Source organism: Grampus griseus (genome assembly GCF_964374135.1).
Source record: "Grampus griseus genome assembly, chromosome: 6".
Taxonomy (NCBI): domain Eukaryota; kingdom Metazoa; phylum Chordata; class Mammalia; order Artiodactyla; family Delphinidae; genus Grampus; species Grampus griseus.
In genome coordinates, this window is record NC_139000.1 from 89,932,764 (window position 1) to 89,960,134 (window position 27,371).

The 27,371-nt window shown below is 46.6% G+C and overlaps 1 protein-coding gene across 1 annotated transcript; it reads left to right on the forward strand.

Moving 5' to 3' along the window:
• Positions 1-146: 146 nt before the first annotated feature.
• LOC309824185 (uncharacterized protein) lies at positions 147-27,116 on the forward strand (the record flags this gene model as incomplete). Its single annotated transcript, XM_082656913.1, has 13 exons — positions 147-259; positions 1,939-2,045; positions 3,072-3,147; positions 4,133-4,263; positions 7,253-7,376; positions 17,563-17,881; positions 20,580-21,906; positions 23,382-24,110; positions 24,527-24,726; positions 25,095-25,227; positions 25,656-26,208; positions 26,303-26,386; positions 27,074-27,116. Exons 11-13 carry the CDS (start codon positions 25,844-25,846, stop codon positions 27,114-27,116), a joined length of 492 nt encoding a protein of 163 aa, XP_082513039.1. The 5' UTR covers positions 147-259; positions 1,939-2,045; positions 3,072-3,147; positions 4,133-4,263; positions 7,253-7,376; positions 17,563-17,881; positions 20,580-21,906; positions 23,382-24,110; positions 24,527-24,726; positions 25,095-25,227; positions 25,656-25,843.
• Positions 27,117-27,371: the final 255 nt, after the last annotated feature.

A 27,371-nucleotide genomic window follows, 5' to 3' on the forward strand; every position in this document is an offset into this window, starting at 1 on the left:
TTATAAACCGTGAATTTCCCTAAAGTTATTATACCATTTAGAAGATGTTTGCTTGGACGTTTACTTAAAACCAAACAATTGAGGTCTATATGTCCAAATAATTTCCTTCTCTCTTGCTGTCTCCATTTCAGTTTCCTGAGTTTCTGGGAAGGCCTGGTTTCCCCAAAGGAACGATTTCTGGTAGAAGTCTGAAGGTCTGACCCAAGAAAAACAAATCCAGTACAGCCAATGAATTGAGGACAAGAAGGTTTCCAATCAGGTAGGAACATTTAATCTCATACATTACGATCACCTTAAGTAAGGTGTGCTGATAGCTGGATATGATTTAACTGCTTGGAAAAAGATGCATATATATTATATAACCTACCCCACAAGGAAGCTGTTCTCAATTCCCTTAGAGGTTGTGGTGCTTATCAGAGAGTGCCTTGGGGGAAAATGAATACAATAACAGTATGATGCTTTTTTTTTTTAATTTTTAGCTCATTGTTGCCAAGTACACTTGGTGATCTTGGTGCCTGTGGTTGAATCCCAGGAGGTTAGACATGTGGAACAGCACATTAACCCACTTTAGTATTTTCTCCCAAGACAAGTCATTTTTATAGGTTGTCTCCATGGTCTTCTAGTTGCTTATCAAAATTAAGCATCAAGTCTTCTAAGTGAGCAATAGCCCCAGTCAGTGTGAGGAAATCAGCTTGGTTCTTATTGGGGCACAGCTTCTTGGTCTTGGCACAAAGTGAGTTCACATAGGGAGTTAGAAGGAGGAGAATGGGGCATGCGAAAGGGGAGTTCTGTGTTCTCATTGACCTATGCATGTTGAAACTCCACTAACAGCTTTATTTTCATTAGCAATTTGTGATAAAAACTTAGGGTAAAGGGAATAATGAAGCTGTCCCATTATATGGCAGGACAAAAGATAGTAGTGACATCAAAATCAGGGCCTATCCATCTCGTTTGCAGTTATATACTGAGTGTTTAGCATAGCGTTTGACCCCTCATCAGAATTCAATAAGAAGATGCGTGTTGAATGACTTAGGGATGAATTAATGAACGAAAAAATTTAATATGGTAGAAAATGTGTTTTATCCTTGTATTTTCGTGTGTTGACTTCAATGCACAACCTAGAAATTGAGAATTATGTTTTATGTGGAGGACATACTGAGGACTGAAATCAGGAGACAGCCTCTCAGATAGCTGTGAAGAGGTAAGGAGGGCGCAGGGTATTTAGAGGTTCTTCCAAAAAAACAAACCAGGTAGTTGGAACATCAAAAGATTACTGTTAATTAAAGAAACTAGACATCTTAAGTTAATAAATGTAGCACTTTTCTATATATGGTAAGATGCAAGAATCTGGTCTCCTGGAAATCAGTCCCTTGATGTTCACTTTAAATTATCTAGGGCCAGTATCCTGTTTTCTCCATCCTGAATCCCCTCAGGGTGCGGCTTTGGGTGTGGCTTCAGTGGCTGATGGCTTGATGGCTATAACATCCTGTGTTACCGATAAGGCTGGCTACATTCTTTGTCTACATAAATGACTTGAATATGGATAGCAAATCTGTGGATTTGTGTAATTCTTGGAGCACTTTTATAAGGACAAAGTTAAGGCAATTTCAGAATCACTAGCGGCTACAATTGCTACTTACACTTTTCCACTGGTAGGTAGTCATCTGCTGTCGCTGTCTTCAGTAATCTGCTGTTGCTGTATTCCCAAGGGATAACAAAAGCCATTTAATTCAAGAAAGAAATGTAAAATTTAGCACAATGCAGCTTCCACAAAACCAAACACACAAACACACACCCAACTCTCGCAGATATGAAGTAGTAATCTAAAATAGAATCCTGGAACTAATTGCAAAACAAGAGCAAATGTACTCATATTGGATCATTTTATTCTTTTATTAATGTTTGATACATATATGTATTTATTATTAAAATTCAAAGTTGCTATATGGGCCGCGCGCGAAGACATGGGGGAGAAGCTGGAGCTGAGGCTGGAGTCGCTCTTGGGGACCGAGCCCGCCGTCTGCCCGTGGCCGCTGCCGGTCTACGTAAGTGCCGCCCGTCCCCTCCTCCCGGAACCCAGCTCCTCTTCCCCAACGGCGCGCGCTGAGCCCACTGAGAAACGGCGCGACTCGAGTCGCCAGACCCTCTTTGGAGCCCCCCTTCCCGCCCCGCCGTGGTTCTCCGCGGCAGTTTCCAGCCCCCGCGCGCAGAGTGGGCAGAGGGGAGCCGGCGCCGGCCGGGGGGCACAGACTCGGCCGCGGGGACCCCGCGCTTCTGCGGGGCGCCCGAGCCGGTCTGCGGTTGGCTCTGCAGGGCTGGGGACCCCGGTCCCCCCGGGCCTGGAATGTCGGCGGGCTTGCCCTTCTGTACTTTAGGATCTGACATGTAGGGTTTCTTTTTCCTGGTAGTTTATTCTTAGCGCTGTCAACGTGCTTAGTTTTTTTTTGTTGTTGTTTTTTTTCAGGTCACCCTTTCCTCCCTCTCTCCAGTTTTATTGTGTTTCTGTTTTGTTTTGTTTTAGTTAGGCATTTTGTCCCTCTGATCTTGAGTGGGTGGGCTGGCAGGACACTTGGAGAGGAGGCGTTCTGTCCCCTGATCTTGAGTGGCCTTTGGAAGATGACAGGCCAGACGGAAATGTACACAGGCGTCCGGTGATTCCAGAAATGCAGCGTGTCCGGCTAGGTGGGCGCCCGGCCTCTCGTCCCCCGTGGCGGTGTGGTGCGCGTGTTCCTTGTGTCAGGGTTTACGCTTGGGCCCCGCAGCCCACCTTCCGAAGGGAAAGCGCAGCGGGCGCCTTGGGCCGGCGCCTTTGGGGCGCCCTTTCGTGCGCTCGGCTTGCGGGGGACCGGCCTCCAGGCGACCCGGCGGGGAGGCCCGCGCGACCCGGCCCTCGCGCGGGCTCCGTGTGTGTCAGTTTGTGGAAAGTGTGTCGCGGCCGGGGTCGGGGTCGGGACGCTGGGACCACCTGGGAGCCGATGTAGAGGGATATGATTTCCATTTTCAAGGCGCATTCATCCTATGCAGGGAAACAGCCTAACATACAATTTGCCTAACAAAAAATATATTAACAGGTGGAAAGACTATCTCCCAGTTGAACAGCGGATGCCTGGGACTCGTTTCACTGCTTTCAAAGTTCCTTTAAAAAAGGTGAGCAAAAGTTAATACCGTATTCTTCCAGAAATCTGAATTCACCATATAGAGCCCTGGCTCTCAACCCTGTCGTACTCCATTTTCCCTTTTTATAGCAAATACTTTTTAATACCTCTTTTACTATCCAGAAATGGGATTCATAGACAAATACAACCAACTTTTGTACTTAATTAAAAAACAAAAAAAAAATGCAATGCCCTAACTATAAATAAAGAATAAAGTAATTTATAAGAAAGTAATATGTATCTCAGTATGTAAATGTTTGGGGATGACTATACTAGAAATAAAGAAATAGTCAGTTACTTGTACCATGAATGCAATAAACTATGGACTTTGATTGGTAATGATGTGTCAGTGTTGGTTCATGAATTCTAACAAATGAAGCACACTGGTATGGCATGTTGATAATGGGGAAGGCTGTGTGGGGTGAAGGAGAGAGGGTGTAAGTGGGAACTGTGTACATTTTGCTCAGTTTTGCTGTGAATCTCAAACTGCTCTAAAACGAGTCTACTAATTTTAAAAAAAAGTGTGTGTTGCTGACACTTGAATAACCAAAGAGATCAATGGAACAGGGTACATGTATAAGCCAAATACATGAAAGAATATTTAGCAGTGAAAGCCATCCTTCCTATATGTAGATATTCAAGAAGTATTTATTTCTGTGTCTTATTTTCAGGCACTCTGCTTGGAGCTGGCAATACAGTGGTAGGCAAAATGGATGTGGTCCCTGCCTTCTGGGAGTTTAGAGTCAGGTTAGGAGACCAACATGAAATAAACAAACACAGAAATAACTCTATAGAAGTGAGCTTATTTTCTTCCGTCTAATCTCTCTGGAAGAAAGGATTGTAATATCGCTTGTAAACTCCAGAGGAGGAAACTTTACTTTGAATCTCATATGTTAGCATCACAGGGTTTGAATAAATGGATAATGTAGTAAAGGATTTTAAACATATGTTCTTCCTTATTTTATTCTTTCTGACAGAGTTTTGAAAAGAATCTTGCTCCAGAAGAACGTTTCTCCCCCTTGGATCTCTTAACAAAATCCAAGGACAGAATGAAGAACTTGGGCTGATTATTGACTTAACAAATACTCGCCGCTATTACAAGCCAGAGGTAAATGGAAGCCGTAATTGAAAATGACCTTCTTTCTGATACTGTAATAATTCATGGTAGTTCAGTAATTATCATCTTATGCTAAGGTGAATCCTGGCCTTCTCTCGTGGGTTCAAAAAGGGAAGCTAGTGGTTTCCTTAAATACACATTTGTAATTGCTGTTTCAAAATGAGATTAAAGATATGAATTGAACTATAGTATTTGGCAGTAGGCTCTAGATATGCTTAAGAAATTCTATAAGCTTCCATGTTCTATATTTTGAAAATGAAGTAAACTTTTAGTAGTTACAGTAGTATCCTAAAAGGAAAGGTATGTCCATTATGTCTTTAGCACTTACTTTAAGCAGTTGCTTGAGCGTGTTTAAGCATCACTGTAAAAGACAATTGTTCTCTAAGTTTTATGCTTCCTTTTCCTAATGCCTTCTGATATAGTACAGAAACCCATAGATTCTCTTGGCCCATGTAGGACATTCCAGTGCAAAAGAATTATCCTTCTTCTGACCTGTTCCATGGCCTTGGGAGACAGTAACACCTAATGTCTTTTAATATTTGTAGAGCAGTTTGCCATTTAGAAAGTTCTTTCATATCCATTGACTTAGTTAATCTTCACAGCAATCCTTTGGTCTTGAAGTGGAAGTAGTACTGCTATCTCCTACTGAGTGCTTACCCTGCACTAAGCTCAGAGGATAGACAACTACAATTACTAATTTTACAGACGATGAAACTGACTCTCGGAAAAGGAAGAATTGAAATTTCAGCTCTGTTATTCCTTTTTTTTATTGTGGTAAAATATAGAGAAATCATATTTATTTTAACCATTTATAAATATGCAGTTCAGTGGCATTAAGTACAGTTACAGTGTTGTGTAACCATCACCGCTGTCTATAACCAAAACTTTTTCATCATCCTCGACAAAAACTCTGTAACCATCAAACAGTAACAACCCCATTTTCCCTCCCACCAACCCTTGGTAACCTCTATTCTATTTTCTGTCTCTGTGAATTGGCCTATTCTAGGTACCTCGTGTAAGTGGAATCTGCAGTATTTGTCCTTCTGTGTCTGGCTTATTGCACTAAACATCATGTTTTCAAGGTTTATCCATGTTATAGCACGTAACGAAATGCCGTTTCTTTTTTGGCTTAGAAAATCGCATTGTGTGTATATAGACCATAGTTTGTTATTCAACGGTTGATTGACACTTGGTTGTTTTCCACCTTGTAGGTATTGTGAATCATGCTGCTATGATCATTGGTGTACAGATATTTGTTCAAATCCCTGCTTTCAGTTCTGTTAGATGTGCAGCGTAGGTAGTAGCAGAGTTGTTGGATCATACGGTAGCTCTACACTTAACCTTTGAGAAAGTGCCAAACTGTTTTCTACAGGGTCGTCTTGTTTTTAAACAATTATCACAAATTTTAAGCATATACAAAAGTATAAAAGTACTGTGAGTGTTCCTTGTATACCCATGAACTCATCCAGCTTTCTTATTTACCAACTGATGGCTGTCATGTTTTATCTGTACCCCCACCTGTTTCACCCCATTCCATATTATCTTGAAGCAGCTCCGAGACAGCATGTAATTACACCTGTACGTTTTTGGTACGTGCATTTAAAATATAGGACTTTTATTCCTTAATATCATTTTTTAATATTAAATACCCAGGGAGTGCTCAAATTTGCAGTTGTCTCCTAAACGTCATAAAAAATTGTTGATAAGAATTTTGAATTAGATCCCAATAAGGTCCACACTTTGCCGTGGATTGTTAGGTCTCTGAAGTCTTGTTTAATCTATAGGTTCTCCCTCCATGTCTCTCTCACTTTTTTTTCCTCCTTGAATTTTGTTTTTAAAGAAACCAGGTAATCTTTCCCATCTAGATGTCGATGATTACATTCCATGTGTTGGTAACATATTCTTCAGTCCTTTTATTTCCTGTAAATTGGTAGTTGATCCGAATGAAGCTTGCATGTTTTGTTTTGGCGAGACAGTTTCATAGGTGATGATGTGTTCTTCCATGGAGACATATATAATTGTGTCTTTCTGTGGTGTTAGCAGTCACTGATGATTCATAGCTACATCCATTAATTCAGTTGAGGCTTCAAAGAATGGTGAATTCTGTTGTTCTTTTTTTCACTTATTAGCTGGGTATATTTGTACGAGGAGAAGATTCCCCTCATCAGCTGTTTGGTTGCCCAGTTGTAGAGGCATGATTCTCTTCTTTTATTTAACAGTTTTCAGAATAATGAGTTGATTCACAAATATCCTCCAGTGGTGAGCAGTTTTGTAAAATTTTATTTATTCCTATCACCGTGGACTCCGTTACAGTTATTATTCTAACTGAGGCCCTGTCTTTGGCCAGTTGGAGCTTCTCGGTGACTCCTGAGTCCTTTTGACATGACATCAGTTGTTTCTAGACTTTTTCAGTGGTCAGAGCTAGGAAATATGTATGTTTGTTTTTAATATTTTTAAAATACGTCATAGGTTCCTGCTGCTACTTTCCATTTAAATTCAGAACTAGAGAATTTTCACTTATCCTTTTCTGTCTTCTATTGATAGTCTACTTTCTCCCACCTCAAGAATACCAGTTCTCAACAATGCCTGAAATTGCCTCTATTTCCTAATTCGAATCCAAGTTCTTCTGACTCTGTTCTACTACTCTCCTTAAATCACAGCCGCTTTATGGCCCTTGAAATGTAAGATAGAACATAAGTGTAGGTAGACCTCTTTATATCATTTTGAGTTACATGTGCATTCATTCACATAGATTTGCTTTTCCTTTTTGCATGCCTGGTAACTGTCCGTTCTGCAGTTTTAATGAAAATCAAGTGATAATTACTGGTTAAAGCAGCTTTGGAAAAAATGGCTCTCATCAGAATGACTGACATACAAAGTTTAATGTACTCTCCTGGTTTATAGTCTGCCTTCTCTAATTAATTTTTTATTCTTTCCCTACAAAGGAAATAATACATATTTTCATGGTTTTGCCTTATAGGACTTACCAGAAACTATTCCTTATTTAAAAAGTTGTACAATTGGGCATCAGGTGTCAGATGACGACGCTAGTTTTAAATTCCAGTGTGTTGTTAATGGGTTTCTGAAAGAACATAAAGATAACGGTGAGTTGCTTTTGTTTTTGTTTTTGTTTTTCCTTTACCTGAACTTTGGTATGCATTTTGAGTGGGCTTGGGGGTTTTTAACATTTTTAATAGTTCTGACATTAGTGTCAAGTTGTGTTTGGTAACATTAAGGTGGAAATGTCAGATGGTGCTAATAGAGTACGGTGTTTTTTCCTGTTTATGGTCACAAACAATTTAGTTTAGTTTGGAAAGTGATTTTTGTGAGAAATATGAACGGAGCTAGCTTACTTATCTCTTTTTTAAAAATTTGAATGGAAAATACATAAAAACATAAAAATGTTCTTGTGTCCTATTTATTGGTTGAGAGGTGGAAGAAAAGGTTAAGACTCTCGGGTTCTTAGCGTACATAAAAGAGAAAACAAAAAGCAAAGGTTCCGAGTGAGACAGATCCCTAGAAGCAAAACAAAACAGAGTGGACCAGAAGAGCGGCTTCCTCATCATATATGTGTTGAAGATATTTTTGCCGCTTTTACACTTCGGTGCAAGTGAGGAAGAACACTACCACCTCTTATTCTTATCTTCAGACAGGAAGAACTTAAAAGGCTGGTGTTTTCTTGTTTCCGCTTTAAGATCTACTCTGTTGATAGTAGGTCTTAATAGCGTGTGAATTTTAAGGATCCACTTGCCTTTTTCTAGCATCTAACTATCAGAAGGAACGTGGTGTTTGCCATGTTTTAAGGCTGAGGAATCTTTTGTCTTTGGAACACCACTGACGCCCATGCGAAAGTGTTCATTTTGTCCTCTTTCTAAATTTAGCCTGAGGAGTGTGCACTTTATTAAATAAACGTAACAGACAGTAAATATTCCGTGTATATATAAAATGATGCACGTATATACATAAAACAGGGAGTAGGGGAGAAGGAATAGAGATGGAGGTGGGAAGATAGGGGATAGGAGGCGAGAGAGAGAGGGAGAGACGGGAATCTCAAGATAAATTTTCATTCTATAACCTGGTTGCTTAATGCAGGTACTAGCTCTTAAATATCTTAAGCCCTCTTCACAGATCTTCCGTGTACTTTAGCTTTAAAACTTGAGAGGCTTGGCCTGTCCTGTGATAACCAGGGTGTCTAGAAAGGAGGCGAATTATCTGATTTGTTTAAACTGTAGTCACAGAAATGTTCCCTCTTAAGATGTTAGGGCGCAGCTGCCGGCCTACTCACTTCCTCCAGGCTCCTTTGTGTGTGTTCTGTCTGTTCCGCGTGGGCTAGAAGATCCTTACAAGTGCATGAGAACACGTTTGTAAACCTTGATTGTTCACATGTTATACCAAGTGTAGTCCATTGCATATGCTGACTCCTCTGTGGGTCTTCTGCATGCAGTGGGCTAACTTCACCATGCTGTCTGCCATTGCAGTCTCAGGACCTTAGTTATGATCCATTGGTGACTCTCCTCTGCTGTAAGGCCCTCCCACAGGTGCCAGGCTCACTGATAATGAGGAGGAGACTATACTATGCACTCCCTAGGATTGGTAGAGACTCAGAAAATAAATTGTTTCAGTAAACACCGAGAGCCTTATAGGTTTGTTGTTAGGGCACGGGGATACAGAGGTGAGTAGAAGTCTTTGTTCAGTAGCAACTTACAGTTATCTAGGAAGAGAAACATGTAGTGAGTATAAGTGGGTTAATTATGATAAAAGAATCAAGTGCAGCAGGAACATAGAGGAGAAAGTGAGGAAGGCCTGACTGAGGAGACAGCGTTTGAGCTGGGCTTGGGGGAAGAGGATTTTGCCGGAATGAGGAAAGGACAGCCCAGGTATTGGGGACAGGTACAGAAGGCACAGGGCTTGAACTTGTGCTCTGGAGGGGCAGCCTCTGGTGTGACTAGAGGGTAGTGTGAAAGGGCAAAGAAGTCATACATTGATTTTCAGCAAATATTTGTATAACACCTTCTAAATTGAAGGCACTGTTCTAGGAAGTAGGAAGAGAACAAAGTTCTTGCCCTTACGTACTTTCCATTCTAGTGGGGGAGAGAGATGAATAAATAAGTCAATATATGGAGTGTCAAGCGGTGGTAAGTGCTTTGGAGAATAACAAAAGAAGATGAAGAGGTGAGGGAATGTGGTAGGTGATCAGGGAAGTCCCCTCTATTAAGATGTCGATTGAGCAGAGCCTTGAAGTGAGAAACAAGCCATTGGCTATCTGGGAGAGTGGAGATGGGGTGGGAGGGTGTGTTCTGGGAGAGTGGAGATGGGGTGGGAGGGTGTGTTCTGAAGCAGAAGGAATAGTAGGTGCAAAGTCCCTGAGGCACGACTGTGCTTGGCATGTTTGAGGAATAGTAAGGAAGCCAGTGTGGCTGGACAGGGGAAAGTGAGTGAGGGCAGGGCAGTAGAGAATGAGATCAGGGGAGGCTGGCAGGGCAAAGGAGGGAGGTGGATGATGTAGGTCCTTGGAAGTCATAGTTTGAACTTCTAATTCAGTTGGAGAGACAGACTGATACTTGTTTATAAAGAGTTCTCAATGCTATGCTAACAACCTGGGCTGTATTCTGTGCTAAGTGAAGATGTTCAAGCAACAGAGCAATCCAGCCAAGTTTATATTTTAGAAAGATAACAGCGTCACTATCCAAGACACATTGTAGACTATGTATATAGTATGTGTCTAGTGTGCTGCTCTTCTGTAAACTACAGGATACCTGTTACGTACCAATACTTACATACAAGATACAAGTGTGAATGTAAGCACTTGGGAAATATCTGGAAGAACCACACAAGGAACTGGGAGAGTCGGACAACTTTCCATGTCCCGTATGATTGGAATTCTGAAGGGTACACACACGAACTAATGGACGTGTGCTCCCAGCCTCCGGCTAAGGAGGGAAATCGCAGGCATCAGAATCCTCTTTACCAATCAAGCGCGTTAATCCGCCTGCGTGCTGAGAGTCATCTCGAGACGCCCCGCGGTGGCGCATGCGCGGTAGGAGGAGGTCCGCGAGCTGCGTGGGCTTGTGCCTAGGCGCCTGTGGTTCGTGGCCTTGTGCTGGCACCGGGGAGGCCGGGTTGGCGCCTTTGGCAGTCCTGGCGTTGGGTGGGCGGTATCTTGGGGGTGACATGAGCCAGTTCGTCGGCCACGAGGAAGGGCGGGAAGCACATCCCGGAAAGGTAATACGCCTTGGCCCCTGGGCGTTGCCGGTGGAGCTCAGAGCCCCTGGGCCTGGGCTTCGTCTCTTGTGCTGTCGCCTGTCACAGTGGCCCCCGCGCGCTGGCCCGTCCGCGCTGTGCTAGGGGGTACTGGTCGTCTCGCGGCTCAGTTCACAGTAGCTGAAAGGGACAGTGTGTGATGTTCTGGTTTCTCCCCATCGTTTTAAAAGGGAGGCTCTGGCCATTGCTCCTCGGGTAAAATGCAGGGGGACTGCTTTTTAAGATGGGACTGTCAGTGTTGGGGACCCTCCTTAATTACCAGGATGGAATCCCCTTCAGTTCCTCAAGTTGTGTTGTTTAGGCACAGAAAATGTGAGTAATAGTCACTGGAACTAAGTTTGAGTGAAAAAAGGCACCGGTACCGCCGAATTTTCCATCGCAACAGTTGATCTGTGTCGTCTCTTGGAATTATAAAGGGCGTACAGTTGCTTCCTAACCGGTGTCCTTTGAGAGCTCTACCTCTGTACGTTCAAAGGATTAATTTTGAGGCTTTGCTCATACGTGTAGTAAACCCTTTAATTCCCTAAGACCTTCCTTTCCTCCATCTCATACCCCATTAAGCCCGCTTCAGTTTATCTCCTGAATTTCTTCTGAATCTGTCAACTCTTCCTCAACATCCTAATACCGAACTTGCCTGTCTGTTGCAATGAGGTCCTAACCAGTGTCCATATATCTTGTTTCCTTCCAATCCATTCTTCACACAAGAAACCTTAAAAGCAAGTTGGGACATTGCTCATAAACATGGCTCAAAAACATTGTTTTGAGAATAGAAAACAAACTGTTGGCCTTTAACACTCTGCGTGGTCTAGAATCCTGTCTGCTTCTCTGCTACGTGGACTCCAGCTTGGTGCCTCTCCAACTTTACTATGGGTATGCCTCTCTTGTGGATCTTGTTAAATGCAGGCTGTAATTCAGTAGTTCTGGGTGGGGCCTGGATTCTGTGCTTCTAACGAGCTCCTAGGTGACGGTGACCCTGAGAGCAAGGGTCCAGCTCCTGCCTTTCTCCCTTCTTTCTGGAAGAGCAGGACGTCTGCCCCCCCCACCCCGGGAGGAGAAAACATCCGCAACGTGACTACTAGTAACCAGCTTCCCTCACAGGCAAGGGACCTTTACCACAGCTCCCTACCATTTTGTCTGAGGCGCAGCAAGCCAAAACACTGACACGCTGAGGTTTGCAGCAAAGAGGAGGTTTATTCACAAGGCAGCCAAGCGAGGAAGTGACGTGACAATAGGTCTCAAATCCGCCTCCCCAAAGGCAAGGGGCTTGGGGTATCTATGGGATAAAGAATAAAGAAGCAGGGCAGTATGAGGCATAGGGAGCATGAGGAAAGGTGATTGGAAAAAGGTGTGCTCGTCATTGTTCTGAGCTGGCGTAACTAGGCTACGGGGCTCAGCACATTCTCAGGCTGTAGTTTTCGGCCCTCTGATGGCAGGAGGTCAAAAGGCACTGGCCCAGGTGGAAGATCGGTGGTCCTCTCCAGTCTCAACCAGCTCAGCCTAACTAGACACAGCTGATTCCAAGTTCCTGGCCAATACCCGGGGCAAACATCTTATTGCTTATGCTACATGTTATTTGGAGGACGTGCAAGTGTTCAAGCTACCTTGAGGATTGAAGACAGGATTTGACTAATCCTTACACATGGGTTCGCCTCCAGATGAGCAGAAGAGGCCTGTAGGCTGAATCTGGCTCCTGGCACCTGGAATTGGAGGCAGATGGTTTAAAAACAGGCTCTCCCACCCTCTGTGTTATCTTAGGTAGATAGACTATTGAACCTTCCTGTGCCTGTTTCTCCACCAGCAGCATGGGGACACTCAGAGTCCCTCTCTTGGGGGCTGTTATGGGGGTTCAGTGAGATATAGATGCATGCACAGGCACACGGGAGACACCCAGTGTGTGTTAGCTTCATGCTTACTTTTATTAGGAGACCAGTATTGTTAGAAGATTTCTGGTTTGGACAACAAATTAGATAGGTGGTCATTACTATAGTTTATGCGACAGCAATTCACATTACCATTTGCAAAAAAGCAGTTGGTTGTCCAGTGGGGATTATAAACATCCATTTACCATGAGCTACTGAACAGATACTTTACACAGTAACTACTTCAAGTACTATTTAAGATCAATTCTCTATGTTGTCTTAAGCAGTTGTTAACCCCCAATTTCGTGAATAGTCCCAAGTAAGTCACTTGAACATCAGCTAGAGCAATCTATTTCACTTAGCAAGCCTAAAGTTATAGTTCAACAATTTTATTTACTGTTCTATGACAAAAATTACTCTCAACAGCTATGCCCTGGATAAGTAATCAGCTAAAGCTAGTTTGACTGACCAAATCTGATTTACTGAGTTAATAATAAGCCAGTTGATTTAGAAAGGTCTAACGTATATTTCTCATCCATTCAGCATTAAACTGTTTCCCATGCCTAAAATGTCTTTTTTCCCATTCGTACCTATCCAAATTCCTACTTCTGTGCCGTAGGGCTTGGCTGAACTACAACTGCCTTTAGTGACACTTTTCTCACCTGCACAATTGGAGATAATTTTAGTCTCCTCAAGACTCCCACGGGGTTACCTCTGTTGTGACACTTGACGATTTGGTGGCATATTTTATTTTATTTTATTTTACTTTAAATAGCCTTCCATTACTCCGTGCACATCAAACAGTAAATGCTTTCTCCTAGTAAAGGTGCATAACAATTTTCTGAACTCTTCTGCTCTGGGCAAGATTCATAAATACACCAGGCAAACATAGTGAAAGAGGAGACAGTACTTGTGTTATATTCAGTTGGGTCTTGATACCTAAGTGTGACTCTTAACCAAGGATTATGCAGTAATTAAGGACACAGGTTAAAGTTGTTTAGAGTGTGTCCTAAAGTCTCACTGGCAGAATTTAAATCTCTACTCTGGAAATTGTAGACCTGAGACAAATTACTTCCCTAAACTTCATTTCCTACATCTGAGGAAGATAATAGTATCTACCTTGTAGTAGACTGAATAGTACCATTGCCCCCAAATGTCCACCTTCTAATCCCCAGAACCTGTGAATGTCACCTTAAATGGCAGAAGGGACTTTGCCAATGGGATGAAAGTAAGGGTTTTGAGATGGGGAGATTCTTCTGGCCTACCTGGATGGACCCAGATGTAACCACTGGTGTTCTCGTAAGAGAGAGGCAGAGGGAGTTTTTACTCCAAAGAGAATGTGATGATGAAGTTGGGGTTGGATTGATGTGGCCAGAAGTCAAGGAATGCTGTCAAGGAAACAGATTCTCCCTTAGAGCCTCTAGAAGGTGGATGGACGGCCTTGTCAACTCCTGGTTCCAGCCCAGGGAAACTGGTTTTGGACCTCTGTCTTCCAGAACCATAAGAGAATGAGTGTGTTTTGTTTTACGCAAGCTCATTGGTAGTAATTTGTTACAGCAGCCATAGGGAACTAATGCGTACCTCATAGGAACTATTTCTCCAATTAAAATGTGTGACTGGAAACACACTTGGTGGCATGTCTGACACACGGTAGGTGTGCTACTGTGGGTAGTTCTTGGAAACTAAAGCCTTGGTTTTTGAGGAATCATCAAAACCAGTACAATGGTTGCCATGTTCCTCCTTGTTCATCCTGGTGACAAACCTGTAGAGAGAGCTCCATCCTTTCCCACAGGACACCCACCCGTAGTACTTACAGGGAAGAGGTTATGTCTCACTTCAGGCACCTTCCTCTTTTCCTTTCTACTTTTTTTTTTCATTAATCTTCATCCAACTGGCCTTTCTAAGTTAAAAAAAAAAAACAAGACAAAACCATTTCTCAATGGATTCAGATACTACCCCAAGTTAATAATCCAACCATGTTCTTGTTCTTCCGGGTCTCATCACCAGAAATTTCTGAGCTGAAATCCTCTCTAGTTTCTAGGATCAGTCACTTTCTAATTTCTCCCTTCTCAAGTTCAGAGTCTTGTCAGTTTAGTCCCTTCCCTAACCACAACATCTATTAAGGTGACACAGCAAAGTGATGAAAGTCTCGACGGTCTGGTTTTCATCCTGGGTTTCTGCCCGCTACTTACTGTGTGGCATTAGACAAGCTATTCAACCCCTCTGGGCCTCAGTTTCCCCCCAAAAAGGTGAATATTATGAACATTACCTACCTATAGGGTTGCCATTATGAGGATTAAGTGAGTTAATATTTGCTAAGCACTTAGAAGATTACTTGTTATAGTCTAAGCACTACAGTTGTGCTTGTTAATAATAATAAATGCAATTCCAAGCGTATAACTTACTCAACTTTCTGTCATAACTTTGAAGTGTTGGTCTATCTGTTGGCCAGCGTTGCAGGTAAATGAGTCGAGGCATGGGCTGAGGCATTGCTACCAGTGAGTGGTGTGTTCCCAGAACTAGGAACAGCCGTGTGAAATAGGTAGCGGTTCTACGTGGAGACAGGGCAGACTGGAAAATGACAGCGCTGGGAAGGAGGTGTGGTGTCCATAGGTTTGGTGTCAGAGCTGCTGCCTGCTGAAGCACCGATGCCGGCCTAAGCCGTAAATGGGGGGGGGGGGGGCTGGGGAAAACAGGGGCAGAATAGAAAGGGAAAAGAGGGGAAGAACGGAGAAAGATAGCCTAGGGAGGAGGTGTGCTGTCCATAGCTTCGGGGTCAGAGGTGCTGCCTGCTGCAGCACCGATGACACCCGAAGCCGTAAATGGGGTGCTGGGGAAAAGGGGGGCAGAATGGAAAGGGACAACAGGCGCAGAACGGAAAACGATAGCCTGGGAAGGAGGTGTGGTGTCCATAGCTTCGGGGTCAGAGGTGCTGCCTGCTGCAGCACCGATGACACCCGAAGCCGTAAATGGGGTGCTGGGGAAATGGGGGGCAGAATGGAAAGGAACAACAGGGGCAGAACGGAAAACGATAGCCTGGGAAGGAGGTGTGCTGTCCATAGCTTCGGGGTCAGAGGTGCTGCCTGCTGCAGCACCGATGACACCCGAAGCCGTAAATAGGGTGCTGGGGAAATGAGGGGCAGAATGGAAAGGGACAACAGGGGCAGAACGGAAAACGATAGCCTGGGAAGGAGGTGTGGTGTCCATAGCTTCGGGGTCAGAGGTGCTGCCTGCTGCAGCACCGATGACACCCGAAGCCGTAAGTGGGGTGCTGGGGTAAAGGGGGGCAGAATGGAAAGGGACAACAGGGGCAGAACGGAAAACGATAGCCTGGGAAGGTGTGGTGTCCATAGCTTCGGGGTCAGAGGTGCTGCCTGGTGCAGCACCGATGACACCCGAAGCCGTAAATGGGGTGCTGGGGAAAAGTGGGGCAGAATGGAAAGGGACAACAGGGGCAGAACGGAAAACGATAGCCTGGGGAGGAGGTGTGGTGTCCATAGCTTCGGGGTCAGAGGTGCTGCCTGCTGCAGCACCGATGACACCCGAAGCCGTAAATAGGGGGCTGGGGAAATGAGGGGCAGAATGGAAAGGGACAACAGGGGCAGAACGGAAAACGATAGCCTGGGAAGGAGGTCTGCTGTCCATAGCTTCGGGGTCAGAGGTGCTGCCTGCTGCAGCACCGATGACACCCGAAGCCGTAAATGGGGTGCTGGGGAAAAGGGGGGCAGAATGGAAAGGGACAACAGGGGCAGAACGGAAAACGATAGCCTGGGAAGGAGGTGTGGTGTCCATAGCTTCGGGGTCAGAGGTGCTGCCTGGTGCAGCACCGATGACACCCGAAGCCGTAAATGGGGTGCTGGGGAAAAGGGGGGCAGAATGGAAAGGGACAACAGGCGCAGAACGGAAAACGATAGCCTGGGAAGGAGGTGTGGTGTCCATAGCTTCGGGGTCAGAGGTGCTGCCTGCTGCAGCACCGATGACACCCGAAGCCGTAAATAGGGTGCTGGGGAAATGAGGGGCAGAATGGAAAGGGACAACAGGGGCAGAACGGAAAACGATAGCCTGGGAAGGAGGTGTGGTGTCCATAGCTTCGGGGTCAGAGGTGCTGCCTGCTGCAGCACCGATGACACCCGAAGCCGTAAATGGGGTGCTGGGGTAAAGGGGGGCAGAATGGAAAGGGACAACAGGGGCAGAACGGAAAATGATAGCCTGGGAAGGTGTGGTGTCCATAGCTTCGGGGTCAGAGGTGCTGCCTGCTGCAGCACCGATGACACCCGAAGCCGTAAATGGGGTGCTGGGGAAAAGGGGGGCAGAATGGAAAGGGACAACAGGGGCAGAACGGAAAACGATAGCCTGGGGAGGAGGTGTGGTGTCCATAGCTTCGGGGTCAGAGGTGCTGCCTGGTGCAGCACCGATGACACCCGAAGCCGTAAATGGGGTGCTGGGGAAAAGGGGGGCAGAATGGAAAGGGACAACAGGGGCAGAACGGAAAACGATAGCCTGGGAAGGAGGTGTGGTGTCCATAGCTTCGGGGTCAGAGGTGCTGCCTGCTGCAGCACCAATGACACCCGAAGCCGTAAATGGGGTGCTGGGGAAAAGGGGGGCAGAATGGAAAGGGACAACAGGGGCAGAATGGAAAACGATAGCCTGGGAAGGAGGTGTGGTGTCCATAGCTTCGGGGTCAGAGGTGCTGCCTGCTGCAGCACCGATGACACCCGAAGCCGTAAATGGGGTGCTGGGGAAAAGAGGGGCAGAATGGAAAGGGACAACAGGGGCAGAACGGAAAACGATAGCCTGGGAAGGAGGTGTGGTGTCCATAGCTTTGGGGTGAGATGGGCTGCCTGCCTGATCTGAAAAAAGCGAGTGAAAGTGGGAGAGCTTCTCCCTAGCTGCTAAGTCTTCTCAAGGTCTAGCACGCACTGAACACTGGCCGGCTCAGCCTGGGTGTTGACATTGCACTGTACGTGTCACAGAGCAAGCGCGGGTCAGGGGGTGGTATGGGGGCCCCACACAAGCCCAGCCCCTGGAGAAACCCGGCCCGAGGGCAAAGAGCCCGACCCCTTGTGGGCTTTCTAGCGGCTGGGACTTGTCGCTGTGGGTGGCAGGTGTTTGGCACCGGATGGGCCACCATGCGGAGACTGTTGGGGACTGTGGAAGTCTTCTCCTCCAGGGCTCACCCTGCCTGGGCACCGGCTCTGCAGACCCCTCAGCCCTGGCTATGTATCGGCCAGCCCTTCCCCGCAACGGGGCCCAGAGGCGAGAGCCTGCCCAGAGCTGAGTGGAGGAGGCACCCAGAGTTTGCCAGGCTGTGGCCCGCCACCTCCGTGGACCTCCCCAGCTTGTCCGCGAGCCCTGGAGACAGGAGCGCCTTCTCCAGGGCTGCTGAGCTGCCAGCATCACCATGAGCCAGGCGGTGAAGGTTTCTGAGCAGGGGATGCAGAGCCCTGACGCGACTGGATGCTGCACCCCACGATGTCCCTTCCTGGCAGGTAGGTTCTTTCTTCACTTGTTTTTCGAAATTTGGTAAAAGAACATTTAAACCTTCGACTGTTCTTCAGGGTATACAGATGGTAGTGGCTTAGCCGGGATTCGAAGCAAGCCTGTGTGATTCCAGAGCTCGTGCTCTGGACTCTGGTGCCTCCTTATCATATATGCTTCATGTGTTACTTTTAGCCCTAAGTGCCATACCTGTAATGAACACATACACTGCCCTGTAGGAGGTGTTCTTTTGTTCAACGCGTGAATTGGTCATCCACCACACTGGGTTCTAATCTCAGAAGATAGGTCAGGGACCACCAGTTGTCAGCATAGCACCATCCCACATCTCTGATTGAGGCTTGCAGCCTAGATTTGTCCCTTTGGTCTAGTTTGATGGATCCAGGTATGTAAGGCTTATATTCTAGATAAATCAGGGGCTCTCCTGAAAGGAATTCATCAATGAATTATTCTGTATGGATTAGAAGCCAGTTTCTCTGGCCTTCCTGGAGTATATCCAGTAAGGCATCTCATTCATGTCTAGAAAGCAAATATATCATTGATTGCAACTTCAGCATGGAGCGATGTATTGGTTTAAAATAAAGTACGATCAACACAATTTGGTCATTGTGAGTATGCCGGCTGGGTCCACTCTTTACTACACATATGTAACTCTAGAGCTTCTTAGGCCCCATAGAGGAGACATACTCTTGTGTGTCTAGGACAAGGGAAACATGTGTTGTCATTCAGGAGCTGGAAGCTACAGCATGACAGGAAAGAACTGAAAAATCCTGGTCTTGGTCTACACATCACTTTACCTTGTTCGAATCTTGTTTCTTTGGCTTGCTTCATTGGAGTGTCTTCTCTCTCCTGGGACTGACATTGTGTGTTATATATCAGGCATGTAACATGTAGAAGTTTCAGAACCCAGAATCATATAGATCAGTGAAAATTTATATATTTTTGTTTAAAATCTATTTAAAATCACACTGGGCATAATTCATATATTCCAAAAGTAGTTTGACCCTCTGCTCGTGAGATTCTTTTTATGGTATGTCAAAGCAAATTTGGACTTCCATCCCCAATAAACTTTGAGGTTGGAGGACACAAAAGCTTTTGCTCAGACCTAAATCCTGTCTGAAGAAAAAGGGTAACTATTATAAGCCCTTTCTAACCTCTCCAGGAGCAGAAATGATTTACAGCTATGGCATTGAACCATAATTTCTTGATCTCATTTGAGAAGAGCTCAGTAAGAAACCGTGTCTTGATTTTTGTTTGTTGGTTCCCTGTTTTCTTGTCTTGCTTACCAACAATCCACTGTAATCCATGAGTGAGTATGGCAGCAGGCTGAGTGTTCCCTGGAGCTCATTAAGTGAACGTTTTTTCCTAAAATGACTTTTGTCTCCTTGTTTTCAGCCCCTCTTCTTTCCTCTGTCCTTTACTATAACCAGGGCTCAGCAAAAGCTGCCTGGCTTTGTGCAGACCCTACTTAGGGTAGTCTTTTCTTCCTTATTTTATTCATGGCCCCTCCATTTCATTGTTTGCCTTCTCGAAATGTGTTGAAATCTTTCTGTGGTTGATGACTTCCACAATGTCTTGGCTTTTATTGGTTGATTAATTTTGGTATTTCTGCAGTTTTATTTAAACATGGTTTCAGGAGGACCAGAAAGTAAATATATTTCCTAGTCTGCCATCTTGAGCTGAAAATCCCTGTGGATTTTAGCATCCAATGTTCCCATGGGTAAAAAACCCAACCTTGGCATTAATAGATGTACACTCAAGATTTCAGCTTTTCTTGAGCAATCACTAAGGATTTAATATGCGGTCACTTCTAATGGGAAAATAATAACTATCTCATGGCGTTGATTTGAGGATTAACTTAGATAATGGACAAGAAAATGCTTTGTAAGGTTTTAAAATCTATAAAAAATGTTTTTGTTATTATTTGATTTGTTGCTATTTCACCTTTAGCTGACAGTTGTTTGTGACCTTGCTTATGTGAGAAAATGCCTTCTGGTTTATTGTTTTGAAAGCCAGATGATATTTTTCAATAGCTCAATGGAAATGGCATCATTTGTGAAGTTGAAGGGTGAAGGCATACATGTTTCTTGACATTTGAATCAACTATTGGTCTTCTGGGGCTTGTCCTTATTCTCCTGCAGTCTCTAATCAACATGGCATCCAGAGAGATCCTGTTAAAACATAAGTCAGATCATGTCACTCAAGTCTCTTCAATGGCTTCTTCACAGGAAAAGCAAAGTCCTCAAAGTGCCTCCACAGCCCTAGAAATCTGGGCCTCTGTTTCCTCTCTGACTGTTTCCTTCTCCTCTCCACTTTGCGCCCTCTGTTTTCCACACACTGACATCCTTTCTGCTCCTTGGATACTCCAAGCCCACTCTTGCCTCATTGCCTTTCCATCTGACTGTTCCCTCTGCTTGTACTATTCACTTCCCAGATATGCACCTTGCTCCCTCTCACAACCTTAGGTTCCCTCGTAAATTTTATCTTCCCCAGAAAGCCCTCAGTGATCACTTAGTTTCCGATCGCAGCCTCCTCCTACCAGCTAACCATCTCCATCCGCCTTCCCTGCTTGCTGTTTTTCTCCAGCACTTACCTGATATACTAGTTATTCTACCCATTTATTCAATTTTTATTTACGTATTTACACTTATGATTTTATATTTGCTTCTTTACTTTTGTCTCTCCCCTCAGCTCGAGAGAGGCTATATTCATCTGTGTTAATCACTGCTGTGTTTCCTGAACATGCCTAGAAAACATCCTGAAGAAGGGTGCCTGAAATTTGGTAAGGGATCCATCAGTTTTCTTGGCTGAATGAAGAAATATGTTCATAAATTACTGAACAAATCTCTGGGGTTTCTGAATTAAGGACTAATGGGAAGAGGAAGGCAAATGGTTGGGCCAGGGTACTGCAAGAAGTAGTATTTGGAGTACTCTGATAGCTATCCTAATAGATAACATTTTGTTCATTTAAATAGTTTGAACGAGAGAGCCGGGAACTAGGGACACACAGCATCGAGGTTTTATAATGCATTCCGTAGAGTTCTTTTCAAGTGTGTTCAAATATCATTGAAAATATATGCATGCATATAAACCTCTGTTACTTGATTTAGTGCTTTACAAGAGCCCCTCAAGGAAGGGGTAGTAGCAACTCTCAGTATCCTTCCTTTACGATGAGCTTACGTTATTCAAAATTACATCGTAATTTATTTGTAACTGTGAAACTAGCCTTAGTTATTTAGTAGACCCCCCCTAGAAACCTATGACGTTAATAAAACCAACAAAAATGTGTTCAGTTTCCAGTGATACACACACTACAGACTCAATTATGTGTCATCCATCTTAATGAGGGGAAGAAGTGATTTAACAAACACAGAGCAAACAGAATATGAAGTTTTGTCCTCCATTAATATTAGTAATGGATAAAGTGGGCTCCAACGCCTTCAAGGTAGCTTGAGACCCATCATCTGTGTGTCATGGGCAGGGGGATGCTCGGCCAGGATGTCTTTCTCTGTCACTGAGAAAAATTTCCATAATATATAATGATACTTACTGAAACAGATATGGGGCATTTGGGTAATTAGGAATCGGTTAGCATATTTTTCCGGAAGCCTTGACTACAAAACGAAGATAGTAGATTTGGACACTTCCAGCTATGCAGAAGTTGTTTGGGTATTCATCTTTATGCCGAATGCAGTAAGCTTATTTCATCTCTGCAGCTTCCCATATACCATTTTCCCACCTCTGTTTTGTGTTTGGAAAGACTTTCAGAAATTAAAACTCAAGTTAAAAAGTGAGTGACGGGCTTCCCCGGTGGCTCAGTGGTTGAGAGTCCGCCTGCCGATGCAGGGGATACGGGTTCGTGCCCCGGTCCGGGAAGATCCCACATGCCGCGGAGCGGCTAGGCCCGTGAGCCATGGCCGCTGAGCCTGCGCGTCCGGAGCCTGTGCTCCGCAACGGGAGAGGCCACAGCAGTGAGAGGCCCGTGTACCGCAAAAAAAAGAAAAGAAAAGAAAAGAAAGTGAGTGACAACTTAAATGATATATGGACTATTTTGCTGACTTACAAGAGCATGCAGAATTAAATATGACCCAGTTGAAATGTTAATTTTATTTTAATGTGTATATTGGGGTGGAGTCTTAAAGGTGCCAGAAAACAAGCATTCACCCGTCCTGTTTGGAACTGCAGCACACAGGCACCTTCAGTTACCAGTTCTGTTCATTCCACAGAATCATCTTGGGAAAACATAACTGTTTTTTATGTACCTGGTATATATCTTAATTAGTTTGAAGAATTCCCCAAATACCTGTTAATATGTAGTTCTCCAATTCCAATCTTGCCACGTCCTGTACCAGTGACACAGCACATAGGAGTTTTATTTCTCTTTCTTTCTCTGGGTTGCTGAGAACCCAACGAGAGAACAATGGAATGGCATCAAAGAGATCAGGGTTCCTGACTCAGATTTGCCATAAAATAATAGTGTCCTCTTGGGAAAATTATAGTTATTCTAGGCCCCTTTGCTTTTCTTTACTTTGACAGAGCTGCACTAGATGACCCCAAGTGACACTGCACTCTTTGCAGTAGTAGCTTAGACGTTATTGGTTTTCTGAAACAAATGAAGACAGTGACACAGGAAACTGTGCAACATCTCTGTAACTATGTTTTCTTAGAGTTGCCTCCATTTTACAGATGATAAGATGGCTGAGCACAGAAGTAGGTGTTTTGACCAGAGGTTCCAGAGTAGATGGAACTGAACCACAAGTTTCCTTCATTCCTGAAGCTCACTTAGCCAAAACATAGGTTTCTGAATATTAAGCTGTAAAGCATATTATCAGTATGCTTTAAAAGAAGCGGTTCTTCTAGGATTTCTAATTACTAGCAGGCGGTTTTGAAATTCTTAGAAGATCATCTAATTTTGTGAGATTTACAGCTCTCTTTTCCTGTCAAGCAAGTTGTATTAGTGCCAGACAATCACCTGAGCTTCTGGATGCTTCTCTGAACTTCTTGAATTTTTCTTCTTGCTATCTGAAATTCATGCCAGATAAGCCTTTTTGTAGAGAGCATGTACAGACTTGTCTATTTTCATATAAGAAAGCGATGCAGTGAGCCAGGTCGGGGATTAAGCCCTCATTCTCAGAGTGGTGTTGAGCTCCTGGTGAAATATTATCATCATTTCCTCAGAATAGAAAAGCAGTTATCTCAAGTTTTTAATGCCATTAACTATTTATACATTTATGTATAATACATACATTTATTGTACCTACGAGGTGTGCTCTCTTTGGGAAGTACAAAGCTATTTGAGACGTAAGTTGTTCGTTTGTTTGTTTTCCCACAAATACTGTGACCCTTTGAGCAGGAAGGTCTATGTTTTACTAACATCTAGAACAAGCAGCTAACACGGTGTCTAAGATGTAGTCAATAAATATGAAATAGGTAAATGAACACATTTCTAAGGAAGGGCCAGGACATGAACAAATAGAAAATTTTCATTTTCAGTCACAAAGCCACAACAGACATAAAAATGATACAGACAACAAAGTGCTACGGTCATTCAAAGAAGGCATAGAGTTGATACAACAAGGATCTCCTCTATGGCACAGGGAACTGTACTCAATATTTTGTAATAACTTATAAGGGAAAAGAATCTGAAAACGGAATCACTGTGCTGTACACCTGAAACGGACACGACATTGAAAATCAACTATATTTCAATTAAAACCCAAACCAACAGACAACAGCAACAACAAAAAACCAGAGAGGTCATAGAAGTTCTTATGAGATTCCAGAAGAGAAGAGAAGCCAAATGAGGACGGGAGAGGAGGCTTTTGAATCAGTTCAGAGGAGAAGTCACAGAGGAACGAGTCTTTGATCTGAACTTGAGATTAAGATTAAGATGAATTAATCTGAATTAATTAAGATTGCAACACAGGGATATTACAGATGAAGGTAATCACATAAACTTACTCTACTGAAACTTGCAGAGGTTATGAGTGTTGTTCAAGATCCCAAAGCAAGTGCATTGTGGAATCAGAATTTTAAGTGAGGCCTAATGAACTAAAAACAAAGAAACACAGAAACAAGCCCTTCCTGTGACACCACGTTGCCTTTGAAGTCGTTTTTCTTTGGCGGGTTGGCAGAAACTGGTTCCAGTGTTTCTTGCAGGAATGACTGGCCACAGGACTGGGCGTCGTAGCTTCCTGCCAGGCGGCCGAAGGTCGCAGGCAGGTGGGTCACTGGGACACACGCGGAGGGGCTCCTGCCCGGCTCCCTGGCCGCTCAGTGCCCCTGCCCCAGAACGGGGGTGGGGGCCCCAAAGCAGCCTTGTCTGAGTCCCCTGCCACTAGAGAGAGTATTGGCCCAACACTTGTAGAAAACGGGGACCTTGCTGGCAGTTCAGTGGAGGGACACAAATAAATCTTTGCCGACTTTCTGCTGAAGCTCACGAGGGTTCACTCCTAAGCCTCTTACAAGGTCAGCTGCCGAGGCTGCGAGAGATGAGTCGGGGCTCGCGCTCCACCACGGGGAGATCGCTGGTTAAAGCGCTCACGAGGGAGTGAACCGCGTGTCCGCACCGACACGCACGGGCAGACCTCGTCGATGCCTTCTGTTCGGGGTATGAAGCCCTCTCCTGCCTCTTCCAGGCTCTCTAGAAAGCATGTGCAGAGCCTCCCACCCCACCCTCGGACTCCGCGGGCCACAGCTGGAGGGACCAGCCAAGGAACCGTGGCAGGAAGAGGCCAGAGGTCAGCGGGCCTCGGCCGGAGCCCGTCAGTCGGTCCCCATTCACACACCACCAGACGATCCTCTTGACCTGGGCAGTAGCCGCCAACCGACCGCTGAGGTGAGCCCGGTGCGCGCTTGGCTACCTGGCATGGCTGGGAAGAGGCCTGGGGGGCGGGAGGAAGGAGACGGGGGGCTGGCACCGTGTCCAGGCCGCGCTTTCCAGCCGGGCAGACCGGAAGCCCCCTTCCCTTCCCTTCCCTCGGTCCGGCCGCATCTGGGTTGGCCTCCCGGGACTTGATGAGCTTGTCCAGCAGCTCCTGAGGGACGGTGCTGCCCGTGCCCCACCAAGACTGGCAGCAGCGCCAGGGCCTCCCAGGGCACGGCGCCCCTGGCCCCAGAGCCTTCCCTCTGGTTCTCGTCACCGGCTGTCACCAGACTTGCATGCAACGTTCTTTTCTTTTCTCTTGTCGTCTTTACGTCCCTCAGCCACGCAACGCGGTGAAGCCCTGACGCTCGCTGCCGCGTCGATACACCCCGAGAACACGATGCTCAGCGAGAGAAGTCATACACAGAAGGACACACAGGGCGTGACCCCACTGAGGAGAAACGTCCAGAGCAGGTAGATCCACAGAGTCAGCGAGTGGCTTCCTGGTTGTCAGGGGCTGGCGAGGGGACGGAGTGATAGCTAAGGGCGTGAGGGACATTTTCGGGGTGACGGAAATGGTCCAAAGCAGTAGTGACGTCTGTACAGCTCAGTAAACTGTCCCCACATGCCCCGGTGCAGCCTGTGAGAGCATCGCGCTCAGGATGAAGGGCTGACCACAGGAAGACTGAACGAGCAGTGGGTCCTGGGCCCAGACGCTCAGCTGGCGCCCCCCACGTGGGGAAGTCACGGGGACTTGCTGAGCCTCCACGGAGACTGGCAGCAGCCCCCGAGCTCACAGGGCACTGCGCCCCCGGCCCCAGAGCCTTCCCTCTGGTTCTCATCACCGGCTGTCAGCAGACTTGCAGGCAACATTCCTTTCTTTTCTTTTGTCTTTTTCCAAGGCAACTCTTGAGTGCATGTATTTAACATGCAGGGAACCAGCCCTGACTCCTTGATCTGGGTCTTCCAGCCTCTAGAGCCTCGAGGACATCCATTTCCGTTATTTATGCGCCCAGTGCCTGGGGTCTGATGATGGAAGCTGACACCGAGGGCGTCACCACGTGCGGGGTGATGTCAGTGGAAGAATCCCATGGCGAGGGCCTGCCTGAGGACCACGCACGCCCGGGCCCTCCCCGCCCCCTGCCTGCAGCCCTGCGCCTGGGAGCGGAGCTGGTGCATCGCGTGCCTGACGTCGTGGAAGTTGGTCTCCCGCTCATCATGCTGCAGCAGGGAGGGCAGGTTGGGCGTAGGCTTGGTGAAGTTGGCCACCATGGCCGCGATGGCGATCTGGCAGCTCCCATCGTGCTGTAGGCAGCCCGGCTGCAGGCCGAAGCAGGCCGCGTGCCCGGACTTCCCCACCCTGCGGAGGGACGTGGATGGGGCCCCGCTTCCACAGAGGAGCCCCGGCCCACGGCCGACAGGTTCCCCCACACACGCACCGAGGATAGAGATCAGGTAGAACTTGCCGATGGATGACCTTGCCCGAGGCCGCGTCCCAGACCGTTTAGAGCCTCACGTCTTCATGACACATGCTGGTGCCCTCCTCCAGGTCGAAGGTCAGCCCCAGCAGCTCCTGGGAGATGCCCAGCAGCCCGCGTGTGAGCGCCTGCATGGGGAAAGCCTCATTGAGCAGGTACTGGTTCACGTGGTAGCGCGTCTCCTCCCCCGGTTCATGTAGTAGCGCAGGTCCCAGGCGTTGATGGGGCCCTCAAAGTGCAGGCCCCGCCTCTGGCACTCAGCCTTCTTTAGCTCCAGGATCACGGCCGCTCCTGCTCCCCGAGGGGCTTCAGCTTCTGGGCCAGCTCACCTGCGGGCGGAGGGGAGAGGCGCGGCTACGTCCCTGGGGCGGCCCCCCAGCCACCCCCGACCCCGCGCCCCTCGAGGCAGAATGAAGGGTCTGGGAAGGTGACCCCCAAGGGCTGACACAGTGGGGTCTCCGGTCAAGGTCCGCCTGACCCCGTCCCCACTGGGACTCAGGGGGAGGCGGTGTTACCTAGGACAGTGGCCACCACCTGGCTGGTCTTGTCCATGTTCATCTCCAGCACGGAGTCGGCATGCGTGCGGAACCCCAGCAGGCGGGACTTCAGGGCCTGCAGCCTCACCAGCTCCCTGAGGATCACGCAGTTCTCCTGGAACCCAGAGACGGAAGGCGCTGGGGACCGAGGGCCACGGCCTCCCCGCGGGCCCCGGGCCAGGTCTCTGCAGGCGGGCAGGGCTCCCAGGCCACTGGCGGGCACAGCCAATCCCCCTCCCTCCTCCTCCTGGCCCGGATTTCTAGACACTTTGGTGCTGTCCTAACACATGGTCTTTATTAACACAGGTCCTTTTGGAACCAGAAACGGCATGAACGTGATGGGCTCTAAGGCCAAGGGCAGGAAGAAATGTGGCCAGTCTTTCCAGGAGCCACCAAGGGGCCTCCCCGGGCTCAACAAGACAAACACGGCTGCCGTGCAGACAGTGGCTCAACCCCACGGCGCCCGAACACCCAGCCCCTGGACGGTGAGACAGCTGTTGCTGCAGGTGGCCCGTGGCTCACTGATGAGGCCCGGCCCCAGGCGTACGCCACCTTCTCTGGGGCCACCTCTCCGGTCTGCAGTGGGGTTCTCCTGGGAGCCCCC